Below are 13,888 nucleotides of genomic sequence, written 5' to 3' on the forward strand. Positions count from 1 at the left end.
ATCTTCTGGGAAGGCTGTCCACAAGGTTGTGGAGTGTGTTTATATCTTCTAGGAAGGCTGTCCACAAGGTTGCGGAGTGTGTTTATATCTTCTAGGAAGGCTGTCCACAAGGTTGTGGAGTGTGTTTATATCTTCTGGGAAGGCTGTCCACAAGGTTGCGGAGTGTGTTTATATCTTCTAGGAAGGCTGTCCACAAGGTTGTGAAGTGTGTTTATATCTTCTAGGAAGGCTGTCCACAAGGTTGTGAAGTGTGTTTATATCTTCTAGGAAGGCTGTCCACAAGGTTGTGGAGTGTGTTTATATCTTCTAGGAAGGCTGTCCACAAGGTTGCGGAGTGTGTTTATATCTTCTAGGAAGGCTGTCCACAAGCTTGTGGAGTGTGTTTATATCTTCTAGGAAGGCTGTCCACAAGGTTGCAGAGTGTGTTTATATCTTTTGGGAAGGCTGTCCACAAGGTTGTGGAGTGTGTTTATATCTTCTAGGAAGGCTGTCCACAAGGTTGTGGAGTGTGTTTATATCTTCTAGGAAGGCTGTCCACAAGGTTGTGGAGTGTGTTTATATCTTCTAGGAAGGCTGTCCACAAGGTTGTGGAGTGTGTTTATATCTTCTAGGAAGGCTGTCCACAAGGTTGTGGAGTGTGTTTATATCTTCTAGGAAGGCTGTCCACAAGGTTGTGGAGTGTGTTTATATCTTCTAGGAAGGCTGTCCACAAGGTTGCGGAGTGTGTTTATATCTTCTAGGAAGGCTGTCCACAAGGTTGTGGAGTGTGTTTATATCTTCTGGGAAGGCTGTCCACAAGGTTGCGGAGTGTGTTTATATCTTCTAGGAAGGCTGTCCACAAGGTTGTGAAGTGTGTTTATATCTTCTAGGAAGGCTGTCCACAAGGTTGTGAAGTGTGTTTATATCTTCTAGGAAGGCTGTCCACAAGGTTGTGGAGTGTGTTTATATCTTCTAGGAAGGCTGTCCACAAGGTTGCGGAGTGTGTTTATATCTTCTAGGAAGGCTGTCCACAAGCTTGTGGAGTGTGTTTATATCTTCTAGGAAGGCTGTCCACAAGGTTGCAGAGTGTGTTTATATCTTTTGGGAAGGCTGTCCACAAGGTTGTGGAGTGTGTTTATATCTTCTAGGAAGGCTGTCCACAAGGTTGTGGAGTGTGTTTATATCTTCTAGGAAGGCTGTCCACAAGGTTGTGGAGTGTGTTTATATCTTCTAGGAAGGCTGTCCACAAGGTTGTGGAGTGTGTTTATATCTTCTAGGAAGGCTGTCCACAAGGTTGTGGAGTGTGTTTATATCTTCTAGGAAGGCTGTCCACAAGGTTGTGGAGTGTGTTTATATCTTCTAGGAAGGCTGTCCACAAGGTTGTGGAGTGTGTTTATATCTTCTGGGAAGGCTGTCCACAAGGTTGTGGAGTGTGTTTATATCTTCTGGGAAGGCTGTCCACAAGGTTGCGGAGTGTGTTTATATCTTCTAGGAAGGCTGTCCACAAGGTTGCGGAGTGTGTTTATATCTTCCAGGAAGGCTGTCCACAAGGTTGTGGAGTGTGTTTATATCTTCTGGGAAGGCTGTCCACAAGGTTGTGGAGTGTGTTTATATCTTCTGGGAAGGCTGTCCACAAGGTTGTGGAGTGTGTTTATATCTTCTGGGAAGGCTGTCCACAAGGTTGGCGGAGTGTGTTTATATCTTCTAGGAAGGCTGTCCACAAGGTTGTGGAGTGTGTTTATAGGAATTTTCCACCATTTTTCCAAAAGCACATTGGTGAGGTCACACACTTGATGTTGGTGGAGAAGGCCTGGCTCTTAGTCTCTGTTCTATTTCCTCCCAAAGGTGTTCTATGGGGTTCAGGTCAGGACTCTGTGCAGGCCAGTCAAGTTCATCCACACCAGACTCTTGTCATCCATGTCTGTATGGACCGTGCTTTTTCCACTGGTGCACCGTCATGTTGGAAGAGGAAGGGGTCCCGCTACAAACTGTTCCCACAAGATCTGGAGCATGGGATTGTCCAAAATGTTTTGGTATCCTGGAGCATTCAAAGCTCCTTTCACTGAAACTAAGGGGCCAAGCCCAACTCCTGAAAAACAACCCCACACCATAATTCCTCCTCCACCAAATGTCACACTGGGTACAATGCAGTCTGAAATGTAGCATTCTCCTGGCAAACTCCGAAACCAGACTGGTTCATCAGATTGCCAGATGGAAAAATGTGATTCATCAGTGCAGAGAAGGCGTCTCCGCTGTCCAGTGGTGATGTCCTTTACACCACCGCATGCCATGCTTTGCATTGGACTTGCTGATGTATGACTTGGATGCAGCTGCTCGGCCATGAAGCTCTCTGCGTACTGTGCGTGGGCTAGTTGGAAGGTGACATGAAGTTTGGAGCTGTGCAGAAAGTCTTTGCACTATGCTGACCTCTTTGTCAGTTTACCTGGCCTACCACTTGCTGGCTGACTTGCTGTTGTTCCCAAACTCTTCACTTTTCTTACAACAAAGTGGACGTTGGAATATTTAGGACGGGATTTGATGCACAGGTGGCATCCTATGACAGTTGCACGCTGGAAATCACTGAAAGCGCCCCATTCTTTCACTTATGTTGGTAGAAACAGAGTCCTGGATTTGATACACCTGTGATTAGTGATCAGCACACCTGGTTGTCATCATTTGAATGGCTGGACACCATACTTCTGGCAAGAAAGTGTAAGTTCTTGTCTTCATGACAGAAACATGTTTGTATCATCAAGGACCACCTTTCATAGATCACGGACTATAAATGATCTATACTTGGTGACAGAGGTGGGTAGTAACGCGCTACATTTACTCCGTTACATCTACTTGAGTAACTTTTGGGATAAATTGTACTTCTAAGAGTAGTTTTTATGCAACATACTTTTACTTGAGTATATTTATAGAGAAGAAACGCTACTTTTACTCCGCTCCATTTATCTGCAATCAGGTCGCTACTCGCTACTTTTGTTTTATCGATGTGTTAATGCACGTTTTGTTTGTTTTGATTTTGTCAGACACGCATTCAAAGTAGGAACTACGCTTGCTTGCGTTTCACCAATCAAATGCAGTCACTGGTGACGTTGGACCAATCAAACAGAGCCAGGTGGTCACGTGACCGTCACACGTAGAACCCGACATGTTGAAAAACTTATTGGGGTGTTAGCATTTAGTGGTCAACTGTACGGAATATGTACTGTACTGTGCAATATACTAATAAAAGTTTTAATCAATCAATCAATAAATGCCTACTGAGCTTATGGTGCTGTTAAGTTATTGTGGCTCAATTTGCCTTAATTTTTTATTTATTTTAATGTATTATTATTCAATATATAATATTGTTTTAATTGCTTAACCTTCGTCTTGTGTTAGGGTCGGCACCGACCCGTTTTAGTTTTTAAATGCATAAAAACACCACATACATTTATTTTTTTTTTGCATCAAAGCTTTTTGACTTTGTCAGGAACCTCTTTGTTGACAAAATAAAACATTTAAATTTTTTTCACTCAATTATAAAATGCTCTGGTAGAAATTATGCCCTTGGTGTTGTTAGGGTCGGTTTCGACCCGGTTCTAAAAATAAGATGATAAAGCAATGATAAGAGCCAAAACTGAACACACTGACAGCCAGCTTCTCACCCAATCATGTGAGCTTTAGTGGATTCTCATTTTACCTTGTTATCCTGTACAAAAACAAACAAAAGACGGACACTAAAAGTGTCACTTTTTGCCACTCTGATTTAGTTTTTTTATTAGTTTTGGAACTAGTCATCTATTTCTCTTGGTTTCATTTGCTTGATTGGTTGTTTGTTGGATTTCTGTTGCTGAAAGAAATACTTTTTAGCCTTTTTCTTGAAGTAAATATATAGGGGTCGAAATTGACCCGTAACACCATAGATGTTACTATAGTTAAAATTCTTAAAATGAAAAAATAAATAAAACACATTTATTTAAAAGATGTGTTCTAATACCCCTTAGTAATAGTTAGGTAACACAACAACCTTTTTTTTTATTTATATGATTCTCTTAAGGTTCGTTTTACCATTTTTAAAAATTGAAATCGAGGGGTATACTGACAAAAAAAAGGCCCAATGGCCCAAACCAAAAATATTAAAACCAATATTTTCAAGGATAAGGAAGCCTAACGAGGTAACCAAGAGACGAGAAACAAATTGGATGATAGATAATTGTTTTTAGTGTATTTTACAGCTGATTTAAAACATGGGTCGAAACCGACCCGTTAACATAAGAGATGCTAACAGAAAGCTAACACAAAAGGTTAAGAGATATTCCTGGCTCTGAATTTGCTCATTGCTATTTTTATGTTTTTGTGCATTACTTGTTGCCGTAATCAGGTTACTCATCAGTAACTTGAGTAGCTTTTTCACAACATACTTTTACTCAAGTAAATATTCGGCTGACTACTCCTTACTTTTACTCGAGTAATACATCTCTAAAGTAACAGTACTCTTACTTGAGTACAATTTCTGGCTACTCTACCCACCTCTGCTTGGTGATAGTGCCGCCCCCCCCCCCCAACTTCCTGTCACATGATGCTACTACCGTCACTGATGCCGTTGGTCTGAGTCTTGTACAGATCCTCTTCATCCTCGTCCTCCTCACCTTCAGACTCCTCCGAGGGCTCAGGAACTCGCACGTAGCGCCTGCACACACACACACACACACACACGTACACACACACACACACACACACGCACACACACACACACGCACACACACACACACACACAGGTCACCATTAAAGTGCCAGAGGGACAAGACGGCGGCCATGGCGGCGCCCCTCACGCCAGTCTCTGCAGGAAGAGGCGGTAGAGCGCCTCCTGGCTGCAGCTGCTGCGCGGCACGTTGAGCAGCAGCGGGTGCCCGAAGAGGGTGGTGTTGATGGAGCCGTAGTCTCTGTAGTGGGAGCGCTCCCTCAGGTAGAGCGCCAGCAGCACCTGCTCCTCGCCACGCACGCCGCACTCGTACCTGCACGCACAAAGACATCGTCCCCGTGACGCGGACGCTCAAGACGGACAGGCGGCGGCGGCGGCGGTCGTACACGAAGATGTCGTCTCGGTCCAGGATGCAGCTGAGGGATTCATCGGCCGTGTAGATTTTGTAAAAGCGATGGTTGAACAGGTCGGCCACCACCATCTGGAAGACAGGCGGGTGTGAGCTCCGGGACAGGAAGTGACATCACGGCTGTGCTCTCACCTGAGCGGCAGGGACGGCGGTCATGTCGGCCAGAGCACCGCAGAGGTCAGACACCCTGCCTGCTTTGGGAACTACCACACGGTGCTGCACACAGGAGGACATGACGTCTAAAACACTGGCCTGCTTTTGCCAAAATGTGCAAAGTGGAATAAAAGAGCCGACAGATGAAGTGGAAGGAGAAGAAGTTGCTGGCTTCAAAATAACACCTTTAACACCTTCGTCCTTGCAAGTGGATGATGTCATGTCATGTACTTGCAGCCCGAAAGAAGTGTTTTCTATTCTTAACACTTGGATTATTTTTTAACACCTCAAGGAATGGCTAAATCAGACTAGAATTAAAGCTGCGAGCAGCGTTGGTCGGGCCCGCCTTTGGCTGCTGCCCCCGCGACCCAAACCCGGATAAGCGGTAGAAGCATGGATAGTAGCTACTATTATTATAGGGTATTGTGTGTAGAATTTTGAGGACAAAAAAGATTTAATTCCATTTTACATTGTCATTGTCTACTGTTAGCCATAAGTGTCCCAATACTTTTGTCCAGTGGTAGTAGCCATCTTGAGACAACAGCAGCGCAGTTGATCTTTGAAGGGTCATAAAATCAAAACCGGAGCGGTAATCAAAACTCTGTTCAATACTTTTAATCAGAAGGGTTCAAAGTCTCTCCTGTGCGAGTTTGAAGCCGAAACGACAAACGGGCTCAGAGGAGATAATGTTTGAAGAAAGGTGATGGGTTTTTACAAAACTTTTGTTTCGAAGGGGTAATTGCCAACTTCCTGTTGATTTTTGCTGAAGGATGTTCATTATTAAAATGTAGGTCTAAGTGAGACCTACATAGAAGTTTTTGTTTCATGTCCCTCCAACATTCCTACTGGAAGTTACAAGCAGTTTTGTTTGTGTTTTCTTCCTAGGAGCAGTTTTTTCTGTGTTTTATTAAAAAATTGCGCTATAGCGCAATTTTGAGTTTTGGGGTTTGGTTTTTTTACTAGATTGCAATTTTTGCCAGTCCTGATGTGTGTGCCAAGTTTGGTGAGTTTTGAAGCATTTTGAGAGGGTCAAATTACAGCTCAATAGGGCAAAAATAGCATTTTTTGCAAAAATTTAGTTTTGAAAGGGTTTTTGCCAACTTCCTGTACATTTTTGCCCGAGAAGGTAAAATTATGAAATGTAGGTCTAAGTCAGTCCTACATAGAAGTTTTTGTTTCATGTGTCTATGACATTCCTAACGGAAGTTACAAGCAATCTGTTTGTTTTTTTTTCCTAGGAGGCGCTAGAGAGCAATTTTGATTTTTGGGGTTTGGTTGTTTAATAAGTTGGGAAGGTTTGCCAGACCGATGTGTGTGTCAAATTTGGTGAGTTTTGAAGCATGTTAAGGGGGTCAAATTAGGGTGCGAAGGTGCGGAATAATAATAAAGAATAAAACGCACGAAAAATTAAAGCTGCAAGCAGCGTTGGTCGGGCCCGCCTTTGGCTGCTGCCCCCGCGACCCAAACCCGGATAAGCGGTAGAAGCATGGATAGTAGCTGCTATTATTATAGGGTATTGTGTGTAGAATTTTGAGGACAAAAAGGATTTAATTCCATTTCACATTGTCATTGTCTACTGTTAGCCATAAGTGTCCCAATACTTTTGCCTAGTGTTAGTCCTAAGTGTCCCAATACTTTTGTCCAGTGGTAGTAGCCATCTTGAGACAACAGCAGCGCAGTTGATCTTTGAAGGGTCATAAAATCAAAACCGGAGCGGTAATCAAAACTCTGTTCAATACTTTTAATCAGAAGGGTTCAAAGTCTCTCCTGTGCGAGTTTGAAGCCGAAACGACAAACGGGCTCAGAGGAGATAATGTTTGAAGAAAGGTGATGGGTTTTTACAAAACTTTTGTTTCGAAGGGGTAATTGCCAACTTCCTGTTGATTTTTGCTGAAGGATGTTCATTATTAAAATGTAGGTCTAAGTGAGACCTACATAGAAGTTTTTGTTTCATGTCCCTCCAACATTCCTACTGGAAGTTACAAGCAGTTTTGTTTGTGTTTTCTTCCTAGGAGCAGTTTTTTCTGTGTTTTATTCAAAATTTGCGTTAGAGCACAATTTTGAGTTTTTGGGGGTTTGTTTTTTTTACTAAATCGCAATTTTTGCCAGTCCTGATGTGTGTAAGTTTGGTGAGTTTTGAAGCATTTTAAGGGGGTCAAATTACAGGTCAAAGGGGCAAAAACAGCATTTTTTTGCGAAAATTTTGTTTTGAAAGGGTTTTTGCCAACTCCCTGTACATTTTTGCCCGAAAAGGTAAAATTATGAAATGTAGGTCTAAGTCAGTCCTACATAGAAGTTTTTGTTTCATGTGTCTATGACATTCCTAACGGAAGTTACAAGCAATCTGTTTGTTTTTTTTTCTAGGAGGCGCTAGAGAGCAATTTTGATTTTTGGGGTTTGGTTGTTTAATAAGTTGGGAAGGTTTGCCAGACCGATGTGTGTGTCAAATTTGGTGAGTTTTGAAGCATGTTAAGGGGGTCAAATTAGGGTGCGAAGGTGCGGAATAATAATAAAGAAAGAATAAAACGCACGAAAAATTAAAGCTGCAAGTAGCGTTGGTCGGGCCCGCCTTTGGCTGCTGCCCCCGTGACCCAAACCCGGATAAGCGGTAGAAGCATGGATAGTAGCTACTATTATCATAGGGTATTGTGTGTGTAGAATTTTGAGGACAAAAAAGATTTAATTCCATTTCACATTGTCATTGTCTACTGTTAGCCATAAGTGTCCCAATACTTTTGCCTAGTGTTAGTCCTAAGTGTCCCAATACTTTTGTCCAGTGGTAGTAGCCATCTTGAGACAACAGCAGCATCAGCGCAGTTGATCTTTGAAGGGTCATAAAATCAAAACCGGAGCAGTAATCAAAACTCTTTCGATAACTTTTAATCAGAAGGGTTCAAAGTCTCTCCTGTGCGAGTTTGAAGCCGAAATGACAAACGCGCTCATAGGAGATAATGTTTGAAGAAAGGTGACGGGTTTTTACAAAACTTTTGTTTTGAAGGGGTAATTGCCAACTTCCTGTTGATTTTTGCTGAAAGATGTCAATTATTAAAATGTAGGTCTAAGTGAGACCTACATTGAAGTTTTTGTTTCATGTCTCTCTGACATTCCTACCGGAAGTTACAGGCAGTTTTGTTTGTGTTTTCTTCCTAGGAGCAGTTTTTTCTGTGTTTTATTCAAAAAATTGCGTTAGAGCGCAATTTATAATTTTGGGGTTTGTTTTTTTTACTAGATTGCAATTTTTGCCAGTCCTGATGTGTGTGTCAAGTTTGGTGAGTTTTGAAGCATTTTAAGGGGGTCAAATTACAGGTCAAAGGGGCAAAAATAGCGTTTTTTGCGAAAATTTTGTTTTGAAAGGGTTTTTGCCAACTTCCTGTACATTTTTGCCCGAGAAGGTAAAATTATGAAATGTAGGTCTAAGTCAGTCCTACATAGAAGTTTTTGTTTCATGTCTCTCCGACATTCCTACCGGAAGTTACAAGCAGTTTTGTTTGTGTTTTCTTCCTAGGAACAGTTTTTTCTGTGTTTTATTAAAAAATTGCACTAGAGCGCAATTTTGAGTTTTGGGGTTTGTTTTTTTCATTAGATCGCAATATTCGCCAATCCTTATGTGTGCGCCAAGTTTGGTGACTTTTGAAGCATTTTAAAGGGGTCAAATTACAGCGCAAAGAGGCAAAAATAGCATTTTTTGCGAAAATTTTATTTTGAAGGGGTTTTTGCCAACTTCCTGTAGATTTTTGCTGAAAGAAGTGAGTGTATGAAAATTGGGTCTAAGTCAGACCTACATAGGAGTTTTTGTTTCATGTCGCTATGACATTCCTAACAGAAGTTACATGCAGTTTTGTCTGTAATTTTTTTCCTAGGGGGCGCTAGAGCGCAATTTTCATTTTGGGGGATTGGTTGCTTAATATGTTGGGAAGGTTTGCTATACCGACGTGTGTGTCAAATTTGTTGAGTTTTGAAGCATGTTAAGGGGGTCAAATTACAGCACGTAGGTGCGGAATAATAATAAAACACAGCAGTTTCAATAGGGTCCTTGGACCATGGCAAAGGACTCCTGTGGAGTCCTTTGCCATGGACCAAGGACCCTAATTATGCATGAAACAGGAGATAGTTTCCATCCCCATGAAAGGGTAATAGTAATCCTGACAGTGACATGTCTTGTACGTCACCTGCATGGGCTTGGCGTAGGGGTCCAGCGAGACGAAGAAGACCTCCATGACACGCTCCTTGCTGACGGGCAGCGGGACACTCAGGTAGCAGAAAGGGTCGAAGGTCACAGAGACCTTGTGGCACTCGGGACATATGAGTGTGGACTTGAAGAGGCCGTGGAAGGTGTCCACGATCACAGAGTTGTTGCGCCGGCGGTGGTTACGCCACGCCTCCTCCGCCACTTCCTGCTCACATTTCAAACAACATTTTGGCCATGGCTGCAATTTCATGTGTCACATGCACCACATTTGTTTGTTATTTGTTGTGTGACATGTGTCACATGCACCACATTTGTTTCTTATTTGATGTGTGACATGTGTCACATGCACCACATTTGTTTCTTATTTGATGTGTGACATGTGTCACATGCACCACATTTGTTTGTTTTCTTCGACTGAGTTGCTTATCTAAAGTGTCTTGTCAACAACAAAGTATACTTTGTGGAGTAGTCAGTGTGCAGCTGGTATAACAGTATAGATCATCCATCCATCCATTTTCTACCGCTTGTCCTTTTCGGTGATCGCAGGGGGGGGGGGGCTGGAGCCTATCTCAGCAGCATTTGGGCGGAAGGCGGAGTACACCCTGGACAAGTCACCCCCCTCATCACATGGCCAGTGGTTCTCAAACTCCAAGTACCACCATCATGACAACATTAAATACAGTAGTGTAGTAGACCTAAGTATTCATTAAGTACCACCATCGTGACAACATTAAATACAGTAGTGTAGTAGACCTAAGTATTCATCAAGTACCAACATAATGACATTAAATACAGTAGTGTAGTAGACCTAAGTATTCATTAAGTACCACCATAATGATAACATTAACATACAGTAGTGTAGTAGACCTAAGTATTCATTAAGTACCATCATAATGACATTAAATACATTAGTGTAGTAGACCTAAGTATTCATCAAGTACCAACATAATGACATTAAATACATTAGTGTAGTAGACCTAAGTATTCATTAAGTACCACCATCATGACAACATTAAATACAGTAGTGTAGTAGACCTAAGTATTCAATAAGTACCACCATAATGACTACATTAAATACAGTAGTGTAGTAGACCTAAGTATTCATCAAGTACCACCATAATGACAACATTAAATACAGTAGTGTAGTAGACCTAAGTAGTCATTAAGTACCACCATCATGACAACATTAAATACAGTAGTGTAGTAAACCTAAGTATTCATCAAGTACCACCATAATGACAGCATTAACATACAGTAGTGTAGTAGACCTAAGTATTCATTAAGTACCACCATCATGACAACATTAAATACAGTAGTGTAGTAGACCTAAGTATTCATTAAGTACCACCATCATGACAACATTAAATACAGTAGTGTAGTAGACCTAAGTATTCATTAAGTACCACCATAATGACAACATTAAATACAGTAGTGTAGTAGACATAAGTATTCATTAAGTACCCCCCTAATGACATTAAATACAGTAGTGCAGTAGACCTAAGTAGTCATTAAGTACCACCATCATGACAACATTAAATACAGTAGTGTAGTAGACCTAAGTATTCATTAAGTACCACCATCATGACAACATTAAATACAGTAGTGTAGTAGACCTAAGTATTCATTAAGTACCACCATCATGACAACATTAAATACAGTAGTGTAGTAGACCTAAGTATTCATCAAGTACCACCATAATGACAACATTAAATACAGTAGTGTAGTAGACATAAGTATTCATTAAGTACCACCCTAATGACATTAAATACTGTAGTGTAGTAGACCTAAGTAGTCATTAAGTACCACCATCATGACAACATTAAATACAGTAGTGTAGTAGACCTAAGTATTCATTAAGTACCACCATAATGACAACATTAAATGCAGTAGTGTAATAGACCTAAGTATTCATCAAGTGCCACCATAATGACAACATTAACATACAGTAGTGTAGTAGACCTAAGTATTCATTAAGTACCACCATCATGACAACATTAAATACAGTAGTGTAGTAGACCTAAGTAATCATTAAGTACCACCATCATGACAACATTAAATACAGTAGTGTAGTAGACCTTAGTAGTCATTAAGTACCACCATCATGACAACATTAAATACAGTAGTGTAGTAGACCTGAGTATTCATTAAGTAGCACCATCATGACAACATTAAATACAGTAGTGTAGTAGACCTAAGTATTCATTAAGTACCACCATCATGACAACATTAAATACAGTAGTGTAGTAGACCTAAGTATTCATTAAGTACCACCATAATGACAACATTAAATACAGTAGTGTAGTAGACCTAAGTATTCATTAAGTAGCACCATAATGACAACATTAAATACAGTAGTGTAGTAGACCTAAGTATTCATTAAGTACCACCATAATGACAACATTAAATACAGTAGTGTAGTAGACCTAAGTATTCATTAAGTACCACCATAATGACAACATTAAATACAGTAGTGTAGTAGACCTAAGTATTCATTAAGTACCACCATAGTGACAACATTAAATACAGTAGTGTAGTAGACCTAAGTATTAATTAAGTACCACCATAATGACAACATTAAATACAGTAGTGTAGTAGACCTAAGTATTCATTAAGTACCACCATCATGATAACATTAAATACAGTAGTGTAGTAGACGTAAGTATTCATTAAGTACCACCATCATGACAACAATAAATACAGTAGTGTAGTAGACCTAAGTTTTCATTAAGTACCACCATAATGACAACTTTAAATACAGTAGTGTAGTAGACCTAAGTATTCATTAAGTACCACCATCATGACAACATTAAATACAGTAGTGTAGTAGACCTAAGTATTCATTAAGTACCACCATCATGACATCATTAAATACCGTAGTACAGTAGACCTAAGTATTCATTAAGTACCACCATCATGACAACATTAAATACAGTAGCGTAGTAGACCCAAGTATTCATTAAGTACCACCATAATGACAACATTAAATACAGTAGTGTAGTAGACCTAAGTATTCATTAAGTACCACCATCATGACAACATTAAATACCGTAGTACAGTAGACCTAAGTATTCATTAAGTACCAACATCATGACAACATTAAATACAGTAGTGTAGTGGACCTTAGTAGTCATTAAGTACCACCATCATGACAACATGAAATACAGTAGTGTAGTAGACCTAAGTAATCATTAAGTACCACCATCATGACAGCATTAAATACAGTAGTGTAGTAAACCTAAGTATTCATTAAGTACCACCATAATGACAACATTAAATACAGTAGTGTAGTAGACCTAAGTAGTCATTAAGTACCACCATCATGACAACATTAAATACAGTAGTGTAGTAGACCTAAGTATTCATTAAGTACCACCATCTTGACAACATTAAATACAGTAGTGTAGTACACCTAAGTATTCATTAAGTACCACCATGATGACAACATTAAATACAGTAGTGTAGTAGACCTAAGTATTCATTAAGTACCACCATCTTGACAACATTAAATACAGTAGTGTAGTACACCTAAGTATTCATTAAGTACCACCATGATGACAACATTAAATACAGTAGTGTAGTAGACCTAAGTATTCATTAAGTACCACCATCATGACAACATTAAATACAGTAGTGTAGTAGACCTAAGTATTCATTAAGTACCACCATGATGACAACATTAAATACAGTAGTGTAGTAGACCTAAGTATTCATTAAGTACCACCATCATGACAACATTAAATACAGTAGTGTAGTAGACCTAAGTATTCATTAAGTACCACCATCATGACAACATTAAATACAGTAGTGTAGTAGACCTAAGTATTCATTAAGTACCACCATGATGACAACATTAAATACAGTAGTGTAGTAGACCTAAGTATTCATTAAGTACCACCATCATGACAACATTAAATACAGCAGTGTAGTAGACCTAAGTATTCATTAAGTACCACCATAATGACAACATTAAATACAGTAGTGTAGTAGACCTAAGTATTCATTAAGTACCACCATAATGAAGACATTAAATACAGTAGTGTAGTAGACCTAAGTATTCATTAAGTACCACCATAATGACAACATTAAATACAGTAGTGTAGTAGACCTAAGTATTCATTAAGTACCACCATCATGACAACATTAAATACAGTAGTGTAGTAGACCTAAGTATTCATTAAGTACCACCATGATGACAACATTAAATACAGTAGTGTAGTAGACCTAAGTATTCATTAAGTACCACCATCATGACAACATTAAATACAGTAGTGTAGTAGACCCAAGTATTCATTAAGTACCACCATAATGACAACATTAAATACAGTAGTGTAGTAGACCTAAGTATTCATTAAGTACCACCATCATGACAACATTAAATACAGTAGTGTAGTAGACCTAAGTATTCATTAAGTACCACCATCATGACAACATTAAATACAGTAGTGTAGTAGACCTAAGTATTCAT

The 13,888-nt window shown here is 39.8% G+C and overlaps 1 protein-coding gene across 1 annotated transcript in view; it reads right to left on the reverse strand.

Annotated features, from left to right (window-relative positions):
* Window positions 1-13,888, reverse strand: part of LOC133554020 (ubiquitin carboxyl-terminal hydrolase 11-like) — a 67,756-nt gene that overhangs the window by 17,806 nt on the left and 36,062 nt on the right. Inside the window, exons 10-14 of the mRNA XM_061902346.1 lie at window positions 9,404-9,628; window positions 5,214-5,297; window positions 5,059-5,153; window positions 4,803-4,985; window positions 4,560-4,660 (exon numbers count right to left, since the gene is read on the reverse strand). Coding sequence (XP_061758330.1) covers window positions 4,560-4,660; window positions 4,803-4,985; window positions 5,059-5,153; window positions 5,214-5,297; window positions 9,404-9,628 — 688 coding nt within the window. The remainder of the gene's footprint in view (window positions 1-4,559; window positions 4,661-4,802; window positions 4,986-5,058; window positions 5,154-5,213; window positions 5,298-9,403; window positions 9,629-13,888) is intronic.

The sequence above is a fragment of the Nerophis ophidion genome, linkage group LG06, assembly GCF_033978795.1.
Source record: "Nerophis ophidion isolate RoL-2023_Sa linkage group LG06, RoL_Noph_v1.0, whole genome shotgun sequence".
Classification (NCBI taxonomy): domain Eukaryota; kingdom Metazoa; phylum Chordata; class Actinopteri; order Syngnathiformes; family Syngnathidae; genus Nerophis; species Nerophis ophidion.